Here is a 22,855-nt window from a genome sequence, read left to right on the forward strand (position 1 = left end):
AGTAGGCCATTCGGCCTTTCGAGCCTGCACCACCATTCAATAAGATCATGGCTGATCATTCCCTCAGTATCCCTTTCCTGCTTTCTCTCCATACCCCTTGATCCCCTTAGCCGTAAGGGCCATATCTAACCCCCTCTTGAATATATCCAATGAACTGGCATCAACAACTCTCTGCGGCAGGGAATTCCACAGGTTAACAACTATCTGAGTGAAGAAGTTTCTCCTCATCTCAGTCCTAAATGGCCTACCCCTTATCCTAAGACTATGTTCCCTGGTTCTGGACTTCCCCAACATCGGGAACATTCTTCCCGCATCTAACCTGTCCAGTCCCGTCAGAATCTTATACGTTTCTATGAGATCCCCTCTCATCCTTCTAAACTCCAGTGAATAAAGGTCCAGTTGACACAGTCTCTCCTCATATGACAGTCCAGCCATCCCTGGAATTAGTCTGGTGAACCTTTGCTGCATTCCCTCAAAAGCAAAAATGTCCTTTCTCAGATTAGAAGACCAAAACTGAACACAATATTCCAGGTGAGGCCTCACTAAGGCCCTGTACAACTGCAGTAAGACCACCCTGCTCCTATACTCAAATCCCCTAGCTATGAAGGCCAACATACCATTTGCCTTCTTCACCGCCTGCTGTACCTGCATGCCAACCTACAATGATTGATGAACCATGACACCCAGGTCTCATTGCACCTCCCCTTTTCCTAATCTGCCGCCATTCAGATAATATTCTGCCTTCGTGTTTTTGCCCATGTATAATTTATCCACATTATACTGTATCTGCCATGCATTTGCCCACTCATCTAACCTGTCCAAGTCATCCTACAACCTCTTCACAGCTCACACCGCCATCCAGTTTAGTGTCATCTGCAAACTTGGAGATATTACACTCAATTCCTTCATCCACATCGTTAATGTATATTGTAAAGAGCTGGGGTCCCAGCACTGAGCCCTGCGGCACTCCACTAGTCACTGCCTGCCATTCTGAAAAGGACCCATTTATCCCGACTCTCTGCTTCCTGTCTGCCAACCAGTTCTCTATCCACGTCAGTACATTACCCCCAATAACATGCGCTTTGATTTTGTACACCAATCTCTTGTGCAGGATCTTGTCAAAAGCCTTTTGAAATTCCAAATACACCACATCCACTGATTCTCCCTTGTCCACTCTACTAGTTACATCCTCAAAAAATTTGAGAAGATTCGTCAAGCATGATTTCCTTATCATAAATCCATGCTGACTTAGACCGATCCTGTCACTGCTTTCCAAATGCACTGCTATTTCATCCTTAATGATGAACATTTTCCCCACTACTGATGTCAGGCATAATTACCCATTTTCTCGCTCCCTCCTTTTTTAAAAAATGGTGTTACATTAGCTACCCTCCAGTCCATAGGAACTGATCCAGACTATCAGGCCCCGGGGATTTATCAGCCTTCAATCCCATCAATTTCCCGAACACAATTTCCCGCTTAATAAGGATATCCTTCAGTTCCTCCTTCTCACTAGACCTACATTCGGAAGGTTATTTATGTCTTCCTTCGTGAAGACAAAACCGAAGTATTTGTTCAATTGGTCTGCCATTTCTTTGTTCCCCATTATAAATTCACCTGAATCCGACTGCAAGGGACCTACATTTGTCTTCACTAATCTTTTTCTCTTTACATATTTATAGAGGCTTTTGCATCAGTTTTTATGTTCCCTGCAAGCTTCCTCTTGTACTCTATTTCCCTCCTCTTAATTAAACCCTTAGTCCTCCTCTGTTGAATTCTAAATTTCTCCCAATTCTCAGGTTTGTTACTTTTTCTAGCCAATTTATATGCCTCTTCCTTGGTTTTAACACTATCCTTAATTTCCCTTGTTAGCCATGGTTGAGCCACCTTCCCCATTTCATTTTTACTACAGACAGGGATGTACAATTGTTGAAGTTCATCCATGTGATCTTTAAATGTTTGCCATTGCTGATCCATCATCAACCTTTTAAGTATCCTTTGCCAGTCTATTCTAGCCAATTCACGCCTCATACCGTCGAAGTTACCTTTCCTTAAGTTCAGGACCCTAGTTTCCGAATTAACTGTGTCACTCTCCATCTTAATAAAGAATTCTACCATATTATAGTCACTCTTCTCCAAGGGGCCTCGCACAACAAGCTTGCTAATTAGTCCCTTCTCATTACACATCACCCTGTCTAGAATGGCCAGCTCTCTAGTTGGTTCCTCGACATATTGGTCAAGAAAACCATCCCTAATACACTCCAGGAAATGCTCCTCCACAGCATTGCTACCAGTTTGGTTAGCCCAATCAATATGTAGATTAAAGTCGCCCCATGATAACTTCTGTACCTTTATTGTACACATCCCTTATTTCTTGTTTGATGCTGTCCCCAACCTCACTACTCCTGTTTGGTGGTCTGAACACAACTCCCACGAGCGTTTTCTGCCCTTTTGTATTCCACAGCTCCATCCATACAGATTCCACATCATCCAGGCTAATGTCCCTCCTTACTATTGCATTAATTTCCTCTTTAACCAGCAATGCCACCCCGCCTCATTTTCCTTTCTGTCTATCCTTCCTAAATGTTGAATACCCCTGGATGTTGAGTTCCCAGCCTTGGTCACCCTGGAGCCATGTCTCTGTGATGCCAATTACATCATATCCGTTAACTGCTGTCTGCGCAGTTAATTCGTCCACCTTATTCCGAATACTCCTCGCAATGAGGCACAGAGCCTTCAGGCTTGTCTTGTTAACACTTTTTGTCCCTTTAGAATTTTGCTGTAATGTGGCCCTTTTTGTTTTTTGCCTTGGGTTTCTCTGCCCTCCATTTTACTATTCTAATTTCTATCTTTTGCTTCTGCCTCCATTTTATTTCGCTCTGTCTCCCTGCATAGTTTCCCATCCTCCTGCCATGTTAGTTTAACTTCTCCCCAACAGCACTAGCAAACACTTCTCCTAGGACATTGGTTCTGGTCCTGCCCAGGTGCAGACCGTTCGGTTTGTACTAGTCCCACCTCCCCCAGAACCGGTTCCAATGTCCCAGGAATTTGAATCCCTCCCTTTTGCACCACTCTCCAAGCCACGTATTAATCTGAGCTATCCTGCGATTCCTACTCTGACTAGCACGTGGCATTGGTAGCAATCCTGAGATTACTACTTTTGAGGTCCTACTTTTTAAATTTACCTCCTAGCTCCCTAAATTCGGCTTGTAGGACCTAATCCTGTTTTTTACCTAAATCGTTGGTACCTATGTGCACCACGACAACTGGCTGTTCACCCTCCTTTTCAGAATGTCCTGCACCTGCTCCGAGACATCATTGACCCTTGCACCAGGGAGGCAACATACCATCCTGGAGTCTTGGTTGTGGCCGCAGAAATGCCTATCTATTCCCCTTACAATCGGATCCCCTATCACTATAGCTCTCCCACTCTTTTTCCTGCCCTCCTGTGCAGCAGAGCCCCCCTGGTGCCATGAACTTGGCTGCTGCTGCCCTCCCCTGATCAGTCACCCCCTCAACAGTACCCAAAGCGGTGTATCCGTTTTGCAGGGGGATGACCGCAGGGGACTCCTGCACTACCTTCCTTCCACTGCTCTTCCTGTTGGTCACCCATTCTCTATCTGGCTGTGTACCCATTACCTGCGGTGAAACCAACTCACTAAATGTGCTATTCACGTCATTCTCAGCATCATGAATGCTCCAGTGTGAATCCACCCGTAGCTCCAGTGCCACAATGCGGTCCGTCAGGAGCTGGAGGCAGATACACTTCCCGCACACGTAGTCATCAGAGACACCGGAAGCGTCCCTGACTTCCCACATAGTACAGGAGGAGCATAACACGCGTCCGAGCTGGCCTGCCATGACTTAACCCTTAGATTAACTTAATTTGGCAACAACAATGCTCAAGGTTACTTACTGATATAGAAAATAAAAAGAAAAACTACTTACCAATCACCAGCCAGTCACTTACCCCCTTGGCTGTGACATCACCTTTCGATTTCTTTCTACTTTTTTGCCTTCTGCCCCTGCTGCAGCTGCAACTGCTGGCCTCTCCGACTCTGCTGCTCCGCCTCTCCGACGCTTCCTCAACCTCCCGCTGGCGCCTCTCGACTGATGGGCCTTTTGTAGGCCTCCCGACTCTGCTGCTCGAACTCCTGCTGGCCTTTATAGGCCTCCCGAAATCCTCGGACTCGCGCTGCTCCGAGCACCCGTCTCCCGACTCTGCTGCTCGAACTTCTGCTGGCCTTCATAGGCCTCCCGAAATCCCTGGACTCACGTTGCTCCGAGCTCCCGCCTCCTATTGTGAAACTATAGGCCCCATTTCTTTTAAAGCACACAAGTATGTTCAGATGTCCAGAAAAGAATTAAAGTAAATTATCCACAATATATTCAAAATCAAAAATCCCTTAATAACTACTCAAGAAATCACTCAAAATTATTGAAAATCACAAAAAAATAAATTCCAGCCTGCTGGCAACTTTACACAGCCTTTCCCCCACACAGAAAAAAAAATTCGAAATGGAGGCATAACGCTGGAACATGGCATGGTACCTAAAAAATGGGCGGTACGTATCCTCAGCAATAGCTGACGGTAGTGGGTGGTAAAAACGGCATAATTAGGGAATTTAGCGCTGGAGCAGGATTTTATTCATTTTTTGGGCGGGAAACATGGGCAGGCAATGTGTAGCAACGGCGACGGTAATCGTAGGCCGAAATTATCGCTTCGGGACTACAACGGGCAGCAAATGGGTGGTACCGGGCAATAATTTGCATTTCTTGCAAAAATGGGCGTTAACCGGGCGGTAATCCGGCGGGCAGAATGGAAATTCTAGCCCTTTGAGTTTTTATGGTCTAGAAATTGATAGTGTGGTGTATGAAATGATACAATGAACTCCGTACTGTGAGCCAGTGACTAGGTGTAACCTGGTCAGTCTTTAATGGCTTCCAGAAGTGAAGATACAAAGGTGAAGTTCAGGTTATATACTGGGCCCAGCACGAGTGTACCCATCACCCTAGGACCTCCGATGGTAGTGCCCCCTGTTAGTGAGCAGACCTTATGTACATACATTGCATCATTCCCCCCCCCCCCCCCAGTTCTTGGCACAAGTCCATATTACAAGTTCAAACGGTGAGAAGAACTGCCCTGCGCTTCTCTACATTACTGTCTTTGTTTAGGTCGTTTACCACGAAATACTGGTCAAGACGATCCGTGAAATCTCCCCAACCCTCTCCCTCATTGAATCGCTCGAGAATTCCAACAGTACTCGATCATGCTGTGCTCGCCATACTTTTTCATGGGTTCGTATTTGCCTCGTCGCCAGTTGTAGTATATGAAATGATACAATGAACTCCGTACTGCGAGCCAGTGACTGGGTGTAACCTGGTCAGTCTTTAATGGCTTACAGAAGTGAAGATACAAAGGTGAAGTTCAGCTTATATACTGGGCCCAGCACAAGTGTACCTATGACCCGTAGGACCTCCGACGGTAGTGCCCTCTGTTGGTGGGCAAACCTTATGTACATACATTACAGATAGGCGCAGGTGTGCCAGTGAAAACTAGTCACAGGGAATAATCCTGGCAATATTGAAATATTTACATGAGACTGCTGAGCTGCAGACACCTCCTGGGCATCCCCTGGCAGGTCACCGACAATGGGGCTTTCAATTCTGGGTCACTTCAATTTATCTGCTCCACCAGCAGGCAGGTCCTGAGAGAGGAGGAAGGAAACAATCAGGAGGGAGGGGATGCGATCGGGAGGGGGTCGAGCAACATTCTTCATCACTGCAGTAGACCTGGGAGCTTTTTTTTAAACATACCTTTTTGGTGGCAGTCTCCAGCAGTCCACTGGTTCAGTTGCATATAGACCACGTTTTCTTGAACACAGCTGCCCTAGCGCCGGCTGTGTTCAGGGCAACCTAATTTGGCAAAGGGGGCCTCAAACATGTGTTAAGACCCCTATTTGCATATGCAAAAAGCCTAATGCCTATTTCAGACACAGGCCTTGAGCAACTCCTTTTCTGCCGTTATCAACATGGTGGGCGGCGTACTCCTGGCATGTAATTAGCATGCATGCTCTGCCCGCCATATTTAATGTTTAGGTAGCCGTTTTGCACCTGTAAAACGAGTGAGATGCCTTCAAATTTCTGGGCCATTATGTTCACATTTCACATTGATAAGAACTCTCACCTAGCCTTTTTCTTGTGAAGAATTATGTTGGTCTTTTGAACTAGAATGATTGTATGAAATAGATAATGAGCAAAGTAAGACAGATTACAATAAAAGATTTATGAGTCTGTCCTTCAACCATGAAGCCTTAATCATTGGCAGTACATATCAGAATATGTACTGCTGGCAACACATGCTCATAAACTTATCCCTATTGACCTACAGCACCTGAACAGAAGTGCTTTTTGAAATCAGCGGTTCAGGCACTTAGGCGATTATTTCCTTTTTGAGAACCTGGTGTACTATTCTACTTTGCTGCCAAGATATTTCTGTGGTAACATCCTCTGTCTTATTGTCAATGTCATACTCTTGTCTTGACTGCAGGTGGGGTTACTTCTACAGCTCACACCAGCTTTTGCTTCCATAGAGCATACAGTAAACAATGGTGAACTTACAGACCCTAAAGGAGCTTATCGGTCTCGACTTCTCAGGGTAGAAATTCACCTCTGCCTGAAACAGGGCTCACCTACTGTTTTTGAAGTGTTCTGGCCGCCACATCCATCCATCGAAATTCAGCTATTCGTAGTTTTTTTTCCAGCGGGGCGGAAGTGGCCTCATCATGGGAGTTGCCGTTACTTGCGGGTTTGGAAGTCGGGGCAAAGCGGAGTACCTGAGGCTGTCAATCATCAGTGCCACCCTGATGATGTCATCGCGCTGGCGCATCGCAATGTCTCTCCCTTCAGTTAAAGGGGAGAGCCACTGCGACCTCTGCATTCATTTTGGTTAGGTCCACTGGGCCACCAGGGAGGGTTTTGGCCAGGCCTAGTACCCAAGATGGGGTGCTAGACAGCCTGGCCAAACCTGCGGCCATAGTTGTTGACCTGGCAGTTGGCCGACAAAAAAAAACATGTCGTCGATGGCAGCACTACCTCCCCTTTAAGGACGGCTGCGTCTCCATTTCACAGAGAGTGCATGACAGCAAAAGCTGTCGGAGCTACCAACCTACGGCAGCGCCACTCCAGCGGGCAATTTAACGTAAGGGGCAATTTCGGTAGGGCAATTTCGCAAGGGGGCTCCGCCAGATGGTAAGGGGTCAGCGCGTGCATGCCACAGTGGGAAAATGGGTGGAGGGGTCCCAGATACGACTCCGCTCCTGAGGAAGGGCAATTTACAATATGGCGGCCCATCCGCGGAGAGTCGGAGGCCATTCCGCGCTGCCCCGTGGCTGCCGCTTTCAGGCAATCAGAGGCCTTTTCGGAAGGGGCAATTTTGGCCCCCTAAAGCGTTGCTTCAAGTTTCCAATAATCTTCTCGGATCACCAAAATAGATGCCTCATTGTATTTCATTTTCTGACCATGGTTTTTAGTCACGCTTGTTGAGAGTACCTTTGATCTCCATAGAGCTCTCCAACATTCAGGCTTTAAAATAAAAGAATCATAGCTGTTGACTAGAAAGTAAGCATTAATATCAATGATCCTGCGCTCCCAGTCATTGGATACTGATGGGGTGAAAGGTTTTGTAGCTCATGCACTCAATAGTATCATGTCTAGGTGCCAGTGCGACAATCAGTGGACTTTTCATGAAGAAAGTGATAAAGAAATCTATCCTGGTGAACAAAGTATGAGTGATCTGATTGATACATCTGTGCACTAAAGATTGGCTAATGTTGCAAATGTCCCTGTTACAGCCTGGAAGGTCCTAAAGACATAGAACTTGAGGTAGTGATCTGCACTAGCACAGGCAGTGCAGTTCCAATGGTGGGGGTTGTCTGCAGTTCTGTTTGTAGCAAATGGTGTAGCTCCTTCACTGCCTACAGAGATAGTTCACTTCTATCCGTTCCAGATAGCACTTTGTGCTTTTCCACAGTCAAATGCAATTTTAATACATTCTATGTATTCATTAGCATAATTAATATAATCTTTAATGAATGGAGTCTTTATTGCTATCGGCTATAAGGAACATAAGCCTTGAAATTATGTTGTAGGGCACAAGTGTACGAATAATTAACCTGTTCATATGTGACAATGACCGATTGATTTTAAATGGGTTAAGCCTCTACTAAAATAACATAGAAGGAATTTGATATGTATGTATTAAGTGTTCATGAGCTAGTATCGAACAGCTTAATTCTAAGACCATAAATCATTTAACAGATAGACCAGATTATTAACAACAGTTGATTATGATTACTCAATGTTGCTCACACTGTTTACTTCCTTTAATACTCAGCGAATCAACCTCCTTCAAAATACTGTATGCATGCCTACCTCCTCCCATTCCCGCTGACAACAGAAGCACACAACTCCACTGCTTATGAGACTGCAATCAGTAAGTAAACTCAGATCTCATGACATAGAATCATAGAAGTTCCTTAGATAACTGGAAGATATTGACAACTTGATCGTGATTATAAGTGATTCAGGGGTTTGGGCAACCATAAGCCATAAGAATAATGCACTTGTTTATACATGTGACTGAAACTTAAAATGAGATTATAGTCATGCGATCACTCCAGGGTATTTTATAATTTTCATGGGTTGATTTTATTTGGATTAATGCCAATGTTTTGCTAACAGCAGCCCTCTTTGTAGACTTGGGTCTTTGATATATTCTGCCTTCCACATTTCAACTTATTCACAAATAACCAACACGTGTTTGTTTGGAATTAATATGGCCAGAATAAGTTTTATAGTATCATCAGATAAGTTCATAAGTGAACTTTTTAAAATAAACATTTCTGTATTTTGGTAAACAGTACCTGTACTAGTTTGAGCTACTTGCCTTGGCTTACACAATTTATAGGAAATATATTGCTGCAGAAATTACTAAACAGATAATTCTAATGTCAAGCATATGGGTGATTGAAAGATTTGAAACTGCTTTTACAAAGACATAAACATAGAAATTCTGGTATTAATATTACTTTGCTTGGTTAGATTCTGGATATCTGTGTTATAAATTTCTCAAGATATTTTAACCAATCACAGTGTATGTAGAGTGTCACAAAAGCTGTCCACAAGTAACTGTGTACATCAATTCTAAACCACAGTTGCTACTGTCTATGGGTTCATTCTTTCAGCTTTTAAAAATATCATCTGAATTATTGTAAAAGATATAAATTAGTAATATATTCACAATTTATGAAATACTTCTATTGTTCAGTGGAAGAGCATTCTCCGTTTTGGGGTAATACTCTCTTTTGAGGTGTTTTTATATTTCTCCTTCATTTGTTATTTGCAAGTCACAGCACCTCTCACTGAGGATAAATAACTGCCCTCCTCAAAGGCTTCTGCCAGCACCACTATAACAGGGCTCCATGTGCAAACACAGCCCAACGTGACTGCAATTTTCCCCTTCCTCTCTCTCAGGAAATGCCCAATGTTTGCTTGGCATCTGTGCTTTGGGCATTCAGCAGCATACTCTATCTGCCATCTCTCCACGCTGCAGGGCTGCATCATGCTGCACCACCTCACAATTCTGTACAATTCTTGATCACTGGCACACCTTTATAAACCTACATAGAGTACTGGTTAAATGAGTACCCAGCAATGAGAATAGTTTAAAAGCCTTCAAAACATATACTGAAAGGTGCTTCAACCTTCTATCAATTGACAGTAAATCATTTTTATGTTCACAAAATAATATTTCTGCCATTTTCTTAACACCACAATTTTTATACTTTTTATCTGTATATTAATTTCCAACAAGATAGCAAATAGCATTGTTTGCTTAAGGTAATTTGCTTGTCTCAATTGCAAGATCTTCTCACGCTGTTTAAAGAACTCAATTCTTGTGAAATGCTGCATAATCCTAAATGTTTGTGGTGAATATATCCCTGTATAACATTCATAGACACATAGATATTTCAGTTATTCCTTGTCTCTGTGCTTAATGAGCCATCTCTGCACTGATGACATCATCAGAAAAAAAACAGTGTGTGATATCAATAAAGGGGATATACTGGCTACACTGTATTCACAATCTTCCTCAGACCAGCACTTTTTCCCCTTCCAATTTTCTGCTCTCCTCTCAAAGACAACTCTTGCAGGAATCATGACAGCTACCTTGACTGGTTACCTTGACTATTAAATCATGAGGGCGACCATAATTTACAGCAGGGGTTACTGACTAGCTACCACGAATGGTACTCTGGCTAATTTTTTCCCCTCCTTAGCTTGGTGAACTCTCGCCAATTATCTTATCATTTAGGCAGTCCCTCAAAGTCGAGGATGACTTGCTTCCACTCTAAAAGTGAGTTCTCAGGTGACTGAAGAATCCAATGTGGGACCTACAGTCTCTGTCACAGGTGGGGCAGACAGTGGTTGAAGGAAAGGGTGGGTGGGGAGCCTGGGTTGGCGCACGATCCTTCCGCTGTCTACGCTTGGTTTCTGCTTGCTGTCGGCGATAGGACTTCAGGTGCTCGGCACCCTCCTGGATGCTTTTCCTTCACTTTGGGCGGTCTTTTCTCGCCAATTATAGCATCCCTGTCACCACAATGGTAGAGATTAGTTCATTCAGTATAGAGCAACAATTGAACATACAGTCAGCAGGTGGTCTCCGCAAGATCCTACAAATCCCCTGGGAGGACAGATGCACCAACATTAGCATCCTCGGCCAGGCCAACATCCCTAGCATTGAAGCACTGACCACACTTGATCAGCTCTGCTGGGCAGGCCACGTTGTTTGCATGCCTGACACGAGACTGCCAAAGCAAGCACTCTACTCGGAACTCCTTCACGGCAAACGAGCCAAAGGTGGGCAGAGGAAACGTTACAAGGACACCCTCAAAGCCTCCCTGATAAAGTGCAACATCCCCACTGACACCTGGGAGTCCCTGGCCAGAGACCGCCCTAAGCGGAGGAAGTGCATCCGGGAGGGCGCTGAGCACCTCGCGTCTCATCGCCGAGAGCGTGCAGAAAACAAATGCAGGCAGCGGAAAGAGCATGCGGCAAACCTGTCCCGCCCACTCCTTCCCTCAACGACTATCTGTCCCACCTGTGACAGGGACTATGGCTCTTGTATTGGACTGTTCAGCCACCTAAGAACTCATGTTAAGAGTGGAAGCAAGTCTTCCTATGATGATGATGAGCATAACAACAGCAGAAAGAAGAGACAAAGCAGGTCAGCCATTTTGTCCTCACTTAGAGGTACTATGATTTGCAAATAGCAAAAAAAGAATACAAAATTGACGTGTAAATTGATGTCTCCTTTGAAAATATTCATCATTATATGGGGAGATCAGTGCCATCAGTAAGAAGTGGTACCCGTCGCTCATTGTCTCCAGTAAAGAAATGAGCAATAAGTAGAATTACACAGATTTCTCAATTTATAACATTTATAACAATTTAGGCAAATACAGTTCACTTCTAAACAAACAATATTGGTATTTTCAATCTGATATTGAACTTAACTAATGCTTTTATTATCTGTACCTTCAGTTTACCGTGGTTTCTGGTCTGTATTCATGATGTTGGGTGTCATTGCTGTCACAGTAGGAGGTTTCATCATCATCTGTGCAGCTCCATTTTCTAATCATAGGCTCTACAAAGCGGGAGGTGGGCTATTTCTGTCTGCCGGTAAGTGGAATATTCAGACTGTGTGTATACTTTGCAGCACCTAACTACTTCATGTTTATAACAGAATATGCTATCAACGAATGAAGTAGATGTTGGCGCAATTGATTGATTCAAAAGAATAACTGGTTCAACTCCTGGTTTAGCAATGATTGAGTGATATGGGTTCTGATAAAATGATGACTAATGACTAGATCAGGTCCTGGATGGGATAATGGACTATTATCATTTTTACATTCATATATTCTTAATATATCGATATATCCAGATATATTTGAATAATAGGCAGTTCTCATAGCTATATATAGAATGGATAGAAATACTGAAGAGAAATCCAACTTTAAATCATCCCTTTTACAAGACTTACCTTAAAGTGGTGAACAGTCAGTTCCCAGGTGTAAAACAGAGGGAAAAGGGACAGAAAAAGAGATAAAAGCAGGCATGAGCATGGGGCAGCAATGCAAATAAGGCAGCAGGGCTGGGCCCTTAAAGGGCTTTCCACCATATTTTCCATCAGGTATATTGGACAGGTGCCCAATAGGAAGGACACCTAAAAAAAAGTAAGTGTTGGTCCTTGCAGCTGGCCTTGGTCTTGTCACATCAGTTTATGTATCACACTTTATGTGTCATACTTCAGCATATATGAGCATATTTCTTGCAAATAATTAGCTCAAGTTTTATAGTAGTAGTTTAATATTTTCTTAATAACATAATATATATATATATATATAAAAGATTTGGACTAAGCTACACTATCAAAATTTGCAGACAACACAAAGATAAGGAGCATGGTTAACTGGGAAGTGGATCCTAAGCGACTTCAGGAGGACAGAGGCAAGTCAATAGATTGGGCAAAGACAATTCAGATTAAGTTTAATGTGAAGAAATGCAAGGTGACATATATTGGGAGAAAGAATAGGTAAGGGACATATATACTGAACGGTAAAACTTTCAAAGGAGCAGAAAGACTTAGGAATGTAAATACACAAATCTTTAAAATTTGGAGGAACAGTTGATACACCTGTAATAAAAGCATATGGGGTCCATGATTTGGTAAATATGGGTATAGAGTACAAAAGTAAAGAGTGAATGCTAAAATTTTATGTTATTGGTTATGCTGCAGTTAAAATATTGGGGGAATTTCAAGCCAAAAAAGCGGGTGGGTTGGGGTTGTGTGGAAAGGTAAAGTGTTAAAAATCTGAATCTCGATCAGAACCCACCTCCAACCTGCCTACTTCCAGTTTTAACAGAGACAGGACGGGTGCGGGCAGCCAACCCACTCCCAGGAGGCGGGTCGTCCATTTAAATGTTAAATGCTGGCATTTAAATGCTGGCATTGTTATGTATTAATGCTTGGGGGTCACCAGGCACCAGAGGGTGCCACAGTCGGAGGTCATCGGGCTGTACGCCTGTGGCATGTGTGCTTGGTCACCTGTATATAAGCTGGGTGTCTTTGTCACGCAGGCACTCTTGGGCTGGAATAAAGATGGATCAGGTTGTACCTGAGTGAGCTTACAGTAACCAGACTCTTGAGTCATTACAATTGGCGACGAGGTAATTTAAGAACCTTCGCATGCACAATGGACACTGTTGGAATCCTGGAGAGATTCATGGAGGGTGAGGATTGAACGGATTTTGTCAACCGCCTGGATCAGTATTTTGTGGCCAACGGCATGGAAGCAGAGGCCCATGCAGTTAAGCAAAGGGCAGTTCTCCTCACCGTTTGTGGTCCAAAAATTTATGGCCTCATGAAGAATCTTCTCTCGCCTGTACATCCAGCGGATAAAGGGTACGAGGAATTGTGTATGTTGGTGGGTAACCATCTGAAGCCAAAAGAGGAAATCATCATATCATGCTACCGTTTCTACACACATGTTCGTGCTGAGGGCCAGGATGTGTCGGGATTTGTCGCCGACCTGCAACGTCTTGCTGAGCCATGTAAGTTTGGGAACATGCTGGAAGGCATGCTGCGTGATGTCTTCGTGATAGGCATCAGCCATGATGCGATCCTCAGGAAGCTGTTGGTTGCAGAGACGCTGGATTTGAAAAAGACCATCGCGACTGTCCAGGCATGCATGACTATCGATGATAATTTGCGGCAGATATCATCGACGAGTCGGAGTTCCACGGCAAATACTGTAAACAAGATGGCGTCGTTTTCGGGCAGAGCTGCTTACGCGAAACCTACCGCTGCTCAGAGTCCTCCAACTGGTTCGATCCAGATTTCACCCTGTTGGCGTTGTGGAGGCAATCATCGGCCTCATCTGTGTCGGTTTGGACAATACTCATGCAATGGATGTCCGAAAGTGGGGCATCTTCACAGGATGTGTCCACAATGGAGCAAGCATGCTGCAGCTCACCACGTGGTTGATGAGGACCAGTTCAGTGACGGCCCAGATACGCAACCCGAGGAGGAAGGGAATGGACTGTATTCGTTCCTGAGCAATAGCCAGCCGATAGTCATTAATGTGAAGCTGAATGGCGTACCTGTATCAATGGAGCTGGACACGGCTGCGAGCCAGTCGATAATGAGCCAAAGGACATAGAAGCATAGAAACATAGAAAATAGGTGCAGGAGTAGGCCATTTGGCCCTTCAAGCTTGCACCACCATTCAATATGATCATGGCTGATCATTCCCTCAGTACCCCTTTCCTGCTTTCTCTCCATACTCCTTGATCCCTTTGGCCGCAAGAGCCATATCTAACTCCCTCTTGAATATATCCAATGAACTGGCATCAACAACTCTCTGCGGTAGGGAATTCCACAGGTTAACAACTCTCTGAGTGAAGAAGTTTCTCCTCACCTCAGTCCGAAATGGCCTACCCCTTATCCTAAGACTGTGTCCCCTGGTTCTGGACTTCCCCATCATCGGGAACATTCTTCCCGCATCTAACTTGTCCAGTCCTATCAGAATCTTGTAAGTTTCTATGAGATCCCCTCTCATCCTTCTAAACTCCAGTGTATAAAGGCCCATTTGATCCAGCCTCTCCTCATATGTCAGTCCCGCCATCCCGGGAATCAGTTTGGTGAACCTTCGCTGCACTCCCTCAAAGGCAAGAACATCCTTCCTCAGATTAGGAGACCAAAACTGAACACAATATTCCAGGCGAGGTCTCACCAAGGTCCTGTACAACTGCAGTGAGAGCTCCCTGCTCCTATACTCAGATCCCCTAGCTATGAAGGCCAACATACCATTTGCCTTCTTTACCGCCTGCTGTAGCTGCAACTTTCAATGACTGATGAACCATGATACCCAGGTCTCGTTGCAACTCCCCCTTTCCTAATCTGCCACCATTCAGATAATATTTTGCCTTCGTGTTTTTGCCCCCAAAGTGGATAACCTCACATTTATCCACATTATACTGCATCTGCCATGCATTTGCCCACTCACCTAACCTGTCCAAGTCACCCTGCAGCCTCTTAGCATCCTCCTCACAGCTCACACCGCCACCCAGCTTAGTGTCGTCTGCAAACTTGGAGATATTACACTCAATTCCTTCATCTAAATCATTAATGTATATTGTAAAGAGCTGGGGTCCCAGCACTGAGCCCTGTGGTACTCCACTACTCACTGCCTGCCATTCTGAAAAGGACCCGTTTATCCCGACTCTCTGCTTCCTGTCTGCCAACCAGTTCTCTATCCACGTCAGTATATTACCCCCAATACCATGTGTTTTGATTTTGCACACCAATCTCTTGTGTGGGACCTTGTCAAAAGCCTTTTGAAAGTCCAAATACACCACATCCACTGGTTCTCCCTTGTCCACACTACTAGTTACATCCTCAAAAAATTCCAGAAGATTTGTCAAGCATGATTTCCCTTTCATAAATCCATGCTGACTTGGACCGATCCTGTCACTGCTTTCCAAATGCGCTGCTATTTCATCTTTAATAATTGATTCCAACATTTTCCCCACTACTGATATCAGGCTAACCGGTCTATAATTTCTCGTTTTCTCTGTCCCTCCTTTTTTAAACAGGGGTGTTACATTAGCTACCCTCCAGTCCATAGGAACTGATTCACAGTCAACAGACTGTTGGAAAATGATCACCAATGCATCCACTATTTCTAGGGCCACTTCCTTAAGTACTCTGGGATGCAGACTATCAGGCCCCGGGGATTTATCGGCCTTCAATCCCATCAATTTCCCTAACACAATTTCCCACTTTATAAGGATATCCTTCAGTTCCTCCTTCTCATTAGATCCTCGGTCTCCTAGTATTCCTGGAAGGTTATTTGTGTCTTCCTTCGTGAAAACAGAACCAAAGTATTTGTTTAACTGGTCCGCATTTCTTTGTTTTCCATTATAAATTCACCTGAATCTGACTGCAAGGGACCCACATTTGTTTTCACTAATCTTTTTCTCTTCATATATCTATAGAAGCTTTTACAGTCAGTTTTTAGGTTCCCAGCAAGCTTTCTCTCATACTCTATTTCCCCCCTCCTAATTAAACCTTTTGTCCTCCTCTACTGTATTACAAAATTCTCCAACTCCTCAGGTTTGCTGCTTTTTCTGGCCAATTTATATGCCTCTTCCTTGGATTTAACACTATCCTTAATTTCCCTTGTTAGCCACAGCTGAGCCACCTTCCCCATTTTATTTTTACTCCAGAATTGTTGAAGTTCATCCATGTGATCTTTAAATGTTTGCCATTGCTTATCCACCGTCAACCCTTTAAGTATCACTCACCAGTCTATTCTAGCCAAGGTATGTCTCATAACCATCGAAGTTACCTTTTCCCAAGTTCAGGACTCTACTCTCTGAATTAACTGTGTCATTCTCCATCTTAATAAAGAATTCTACCATATTATGGTCACTCTTCCCCAAGGGGCTTCGCACAACAAGATTGCTAATTAGTCCTTTCTTATTACACATCACCCAGTCTAGGATGGCCAGCCCTCTAGTTGGTTCCTCGACATATTGGTCTAGAAAACCATCCCTAATACACTCCAGGAAATCCTCCTCCATCACATTGCTACCAATTTGGTTAGCCCAGTCAATATGTTGATTAAAGTCGCCCATGATAACTCTTGTACCTTTATTGCACGCATCCCTAATTTCTTGTTTGATGCTGTCCTCATCCTCATTACTTCTGTTTGGTGGTCTGTACACAACTTCCACTAGCGTTTTCTGCCCTTTGGTGTTCCGTAGCTCCACCCATACAGATTCTACATCATCTAAGCTAATGTCCTTCCTTACTATTGCATTAATTTCCTCTTTAATCAGCAATGCTACCCCGCCTCCTTTTCCTTTCTGTCTATCCTTCCTAAATATTGAATACCCCTGGATGTTGAGTTCCCAGCCTTGGTCACCCTGCAGCCATGTCTTCGTGATGCCAATTTCATCTTTTCTGTTAACTGCTATCTGCGCAGTTAATTCATCCACCTTATTGCAAATGCTCCTTGCATTGAGGTACAGAGCCTTCAGGCTTGTCTTTTTAACACACTTTGCCCCTTTAGGGTTTTGCAGTAATGTGGCGCTTTTTGCTTTTTGCCTTGGGTTTCTCTGCCCTCCACTTTTACTTTTCTTCTTTCTATCTTTTGCTTCTGCCCCCATTCTACTTCCCTCTGTCTCCCTGCATAGGTTCCCACCCTCCTGCCATATTAGTTTAACCCCTCCCCAACAGCACTAGCAGACACTCCCCCTAGGACATTGGTTCTGGTCCTGTCCAGGTGCAGACCGTCCAGTTTGTACTGGTCCCACCTCCCCCAGAACTGGTTCCAATGTCCCAGGAATTTGAATTCCTCCCTTCTGCACCACTCCTGCACCACATATTCATCTGAGCTACCCTGCGATTCCTACTCTGACTAGCACGTGGCATTGATAGCAATCCTGAGATTACTACTTTTGAGCTCCTACTTTTTAATTTAGCTCCTAGCTCCCTAAATTCGTCTTGTAGGACCTCATCCCATTTTTTACCTATATCGTTGGTACCTATATGCATCATGACAACTGGCTGTTTATCCTCCTCCTTCAAAATGTCCTGCACCCGCTCTGAGACATCCTTGACCCTTGCACCAGGGAGGCAACATACCATCCTAGAGTCTCGGTTGCAGCCGCAGAAATGTCTATCTATTCCCCTTACAATAGAATCCCCTATCACTATAGCTCTCCCACTCTTTTTCCTGCCCTCCTGTGCAGCAGAGCCACCCCTGGTGCCATGGACTTGGCTGCTGCTGCCCTCCCCTGATGAGTCATCCCCCTTAACAGTACTCAAAGCGGTGTATCTGTTTTGCAGGGGGATGACTGCAGGGGACCCCTGCACTATCTTCCTTGCACTGCTCTTCCTGTTGGTCATCCATTCCCTATCTGGCTGTGTGCCCTTTTCCTGCGGTAAGACCACTCACTAAACATGCTATTCATGTCATTCTCAGCATCGTGCATGCTCCAGAGTGAATCCACCCACAGCCCCAGTGCCGCAATGCGGTCCGTCAGGAGCTGCAGCCGGATACACTTCCCGCACACGTAGTCGTCAGGGACACCGGAAACGTCCCTGACTTCCCATATCGTACAGGAGGAGCATAACACGTGTCCGAGCTCTCCTGCCATGACTTAACCCCTAGATTAACTTAATTTGGCAACAATAATGCTAAAGGTTACTTACTGATAAAGAAAACAAAAAGAAAAAACTACTCACCAATCACCAGCCAATCACTTACCCCCTTGGCTGTGACATCACCTTTCGATTTGTTTCTACTTTTTTGCCTTCTCTCCCTGCTGCAGCTGCACCAGCTGGGCCTTTATAGGCCGCACCGACGTCCCCGACCCTCTTGCTGTGACGTCACACTTAGTTTTCTTTTCGACATTCGACAAGCTGTGGGACACTAAGGCTGCGAAACCGAAGCTGAGTCCCGTCAATGCCAGGTTGCGTACTTACACTAAGGAACTCATACCGGTTCTAGGCAGTGCAGCAATCGAGGCGCCATATGACGGTGTGGTTCATGAGCTACCATTATGGATCGTCCCAGTTAATGGTCCAACGCTGTTTGGCAGGAATTGGCTCGAGAAAATCAAGCTGAACTGGAATGATGTCAAGATGTTGTTCTCAGTGGAAGATACTTCGTGTGCTCAAGTATTGAAAAAGTTTCCTTCTTTGTTTGAACCGGGCATTGGTAATTTTACGGGAGCCAAGGTGCAGATAAACCTGGACTCCAATGCAAGGCCTGTCTATCACAAATCTCGGTCTGTTCCGTACATGATGAGGGAGAAGGTTGAAATTGAGCTTGACAGATTCCAGCATGAAGGGATCATATCACCGGTCGAGCTTAACGAGTGGGCTAGTCCCATTGTTCCTGTGTTGAAGAGTGATGGCACTGTCAGCATTTGTGGAGACTACAAGTTTACGATTAACCCATTTTCGAAACAGGATCAGTATCCATTACCGAGGACTGATGACCTGTTCGCCATGCTAGCTGGTGGAAAGTCGTTCACGAAACTGGATCTGACGCCGGCCTATATGACCCAGGAGCTTGTCGACACTTCGAAGAAACTCACTTGCATCAACACCCATAAAGGACTATTCATCTGCAACAGGTGTCCTTTTGGGATTCGTTCGGCTGCAGCCATATTTCAGAGGAATATGGAGAGTTTACTGAAGTCCGTTCCTAGAACTGTCATGTTTCAAGATGACATTCTGGTCACAGGTCACTGCTGAACATCTGAACAATGTTGAAGAAGTCCTACAGCGTCTGGACAAAATGGGACTCAGGCTGAAACGCTCGAAGTGTGTCTTCATGGCACCTGAAGTCGAATTCCTTGGGAGAAAGATTGCTGCTGATGACATCAGGCCCCACTGATTCAAAAACCAAGGCCATCAAAAATGCACCCAGGCCTCAGAATGTGACGGAGCTGCGTTCGTTCCTTGGGCTACTCAACTACTTTGGTAATTTCTTACCCAGATTGAACACTTTACTAGAGCCACAGCATGTGTTACTAAGAAAAGGCGACAACTGGATCTGGGGTGCGTCTCAAGATAGAGCCTTTGAGAAAGCCAAGAATCTGCTATGTTCAAACAAGTTGCTTGTTCATCATGATCCATGTAAGCGTCTTGTATTGGCCTAGGATGCTTCATCATATGAGGTTGGCTGCGTACTCCAACAAGCAAATGAATCAGGCAAGCTACAACCTGTTGCGTATGCTTCGAGAAGTCTGTCTCAAGCGGAAAGAGCTTACAGTATGGTGGAAAAAAACTTTGGCCTGTGTGTAATGGTTAAAAAAAATGCACCAATACCTGTCTGGTCTTGGTTTTGAACTAGAAATGGATCACAAGCCACTCATTTCATTGATTGTGGAAAACAAAGGTATTAATACCAATGCATCGTCCCACATTCAAAGGTGGTCGCTGACATTGTCTGCCTATGATTACGTCATCCGTCATAGATCTGGTACTGAAAATTGTGCCGATGGACTGAGTCATCTGCCCTTACCCACAACTGAGATGGAGACGCCTCAACCTGCACATCTACTGTTAGTAATGGATGCTTTTGAGAGTGAAGGAACTCCTGTCACTGCTTGACAAGTTAGGATCTGAACCAGCCATGACCCTATTTTAGCGGTTGTGAAACGGTGTGTACTCAGTGGTGATTGGTCTGCCATACCTATGGAGATGCGTGAAGAGACCAAACCTCACAACCGTCGCAAGGATGAGCTGTCCATTCAGTCAGACTGTTTACTGTGAGGTAATCGTGTAATCATACCTAAGAAAGGTAGAGAAAAATTTGTACATGAACTTCATAGCACTCAACCTAGTATTGTCATGATGACGTCCATTGCTAGGTCTCATGTATGGTGGCCTGGAATTGACTCTGATCTGGAATCATGCATGCATCAGTGCAATACTTGCATGCAGCTCAGTAAAGTACCAGCGGAATCTCCGCTGAGTCTTAGGTCGTGGCCATCCAAACCATGGTTGAGGAACCACATTGATTTTGCGGGCCCGTTCCAAGGAAAGATGTTTTTTGTCTTAGTAGATGCACATTCTAAGTAGATAGAGTGTGTTATTATGTCGTTCAGCATGTCTACAGCTACCATTCAGAGCCTTTGTATCATGATTGCTACTCATGGTTTGCCTGACGTTGTTGTGAGCGACAACGGACCTTGCTCCACAAGTCTTGAGTTCCAGGAGTTCATGAAACTCAACGGCATCAGACATGTGAGATCAGCTCCATTCAAGCCTGCTTCTAATGGTCAAGCAGAGCGTGCCGTTCAAACGATCAAGCAAAGTATGAAACGTGTAACTCAGGGCTCACTGCAGAGACGATTGTCATGTATATTACTCAGTTACAGGTCAAGACCTCATACATTTACTGGGGTTCTTCCTGCTGAACTACTGATGAAGAGAAATCTCAAAACCAAGCTTTTTCTTGTTCATTCTGATTTGAATGATCGTGTTAAAAACAGACGTCAAAGTCAGCAATGGTGTCATGATCGCGTTGCCGTGTCATGTGACATCTCGGTCAACGATCCTGTTTATGTACTGAACTATGGTCAAGGTCCAAAGTGGATCTCTGACACTGTTACAGCCAAGGAGGGTAACAGTATTTATTGCCATGCTCAAGAATGGGCAAACATGCAGGAAACACCTTGACCAGGTTAAACTGTGGCACACGGATGAATTGGAACCGAGTGAGGAAGATGCGGTCAGTGACCAACCAACCATTGTTCACTCATCAGAGGACTCTGCTAACATTACTGACTCTGAACCTTCAGTCTCTGATATAGTCATGACCACTCCCATCAGATCGGCTACTCAGCCCTCAGTCTCAACAGACTCAGAACGCTCGCCCAGAGCCAAAGTTGAACTGAGACGACCAACTCGTGAGAGGAAAGCCCCAGACCGTCTTAGTTTGTAAAAAGACTGTTAAGATTTTAAAAGGGGGATGTTGTTATGCATTAATGCTTGGCGGTCACCAGACACCAGAGGGCACCATGGTCGGCGATCATCGGGCTGTACGCATGTGGCATGTGTGCTTGGTCACCTATATATAAATTGGGTGTCTTTGTCACGCAGGCACTCTTGGGCTGGAATAAAGATGGATCTGGTTGCACCCGAGTGAGTTTACAGTAACCAGACTCTTGAGTCATTACAGGCATGCCTCAGTTTTAATCTCCATTTTAAATTTAACAGTGGTTGGTCAGGTTTTGCACATCTCGTGAAACCCACCAGCTAATGGAAGGCGAGGACTGCTGGATCCAGGTGGTAAGTGACTTTACACTTACCACCTGGATCCAATGTTCCTGCCTAACCCACCCCTGCTGTCGGAGACCCTCCCAGGAAGTTTGCTCCAGCCCCCGCTCCGCTGGCCTCTCCAGCCCCTGACCTTCCCGGGTTTCCTGACCTGAGCCTCCCTTCCATTCCCAACTCGCTTCCTACATTGTGTGCAATTTAGGAACCATACTTTAGGAAGGATGGATAAGTTACAGATGAGAGTTAATAAGATGATATCAGGGATAAGAGCCATTAGTTATGAGAAGAATCTAAAGAAAGTGGAGCTCATTTCATTAGAGAAAAGTGGCATAAGAGGAAGCTTAATAGTGCTGTTCAACATTCTGAGGTGTTTTTATGATAAATCAAGAAAAACTATTTCTCCAGGTGATCAGTCAATAACTAGTTTTTAAATTTAAGATAATCCCCGCTAGAACAAAGTTCAGGCAAACCTTTTTTTTAAAAACTAATAATTAGGACATGAAATGCTCGATCAGAAATAGTGGTGGAAGCAGATTCTATCATAGCTTTTAAAAGGGAAGTAGACAAATATTTGAAAAAATCTTAAAGGTACATGGAGAAAGGGCACAGGAATGGGAAATAAAAGAACTCCAAAGAAATTGTAAATATATTCTTTTTTAACACATTTATAACGTAACTCCATTTCTTTAAAACTAAAAATGAATGATAACCATTGTAAAGATAGGTGTATTCCTTATTAGATGCGAGGGTCTATTTTCTGAATGTGTGCTCCCAGTTTGGAGACACTTCCGTTAGGAGTGCATATATAGAAATTTGCAGGTGTGCTCACCATGCTGAAAATAATGAATGAAGAGTGAGGAGAGGCCTATGATTTCCGCATAGGCATTCCTTGTAGGCGCAGCTCCATGCCAGGTGTGCATTTGGAAA

General features: G+C 44.5%; 1 protein-coding gene across 1 annotated transcript in view; it reads left to right on the forward strand.

Moving 5' to 3' along the window:
- The window catches only part of LOC139274797 (transmembrane protein 182-like), a 93,314-nt gene that overhangs the window by 51,026 nt on the left and 19,433 nt on the right, over window positions 1-22,855 (forward strand). Inside the window, exons 3-4 of the mRNA XM_070891492.1 lie at window positions 8,396-8,494; window positions 11,605-11,742. Of these exons, the coding sequence (XP_070747593.1) occupies window positions 8,396-8,494; window positions 11,605-11,742 (237 nt within the window). The remainder of the gene's footprint in view (window positions 1-8,395; window positions 8,495-11,604; window positions 11,743-22,855) is intronic.

This window comes from Pristiophorus japonicus, chromosome 10 (genome assembly GCF_044704955.1).
Source record: "Pristiophorus japonicus isolate sPriJap1 chromosome 10, sPriJap1.hap1, whole genome shotgun sequence".
In the NCBI taxonomy this organism is placed as follows: Eukaryota; Metazoa; Chordata; class Chondrichthyes; family Pristiophoridae; genus Pristiophorus; species Pristiophorus japonicus.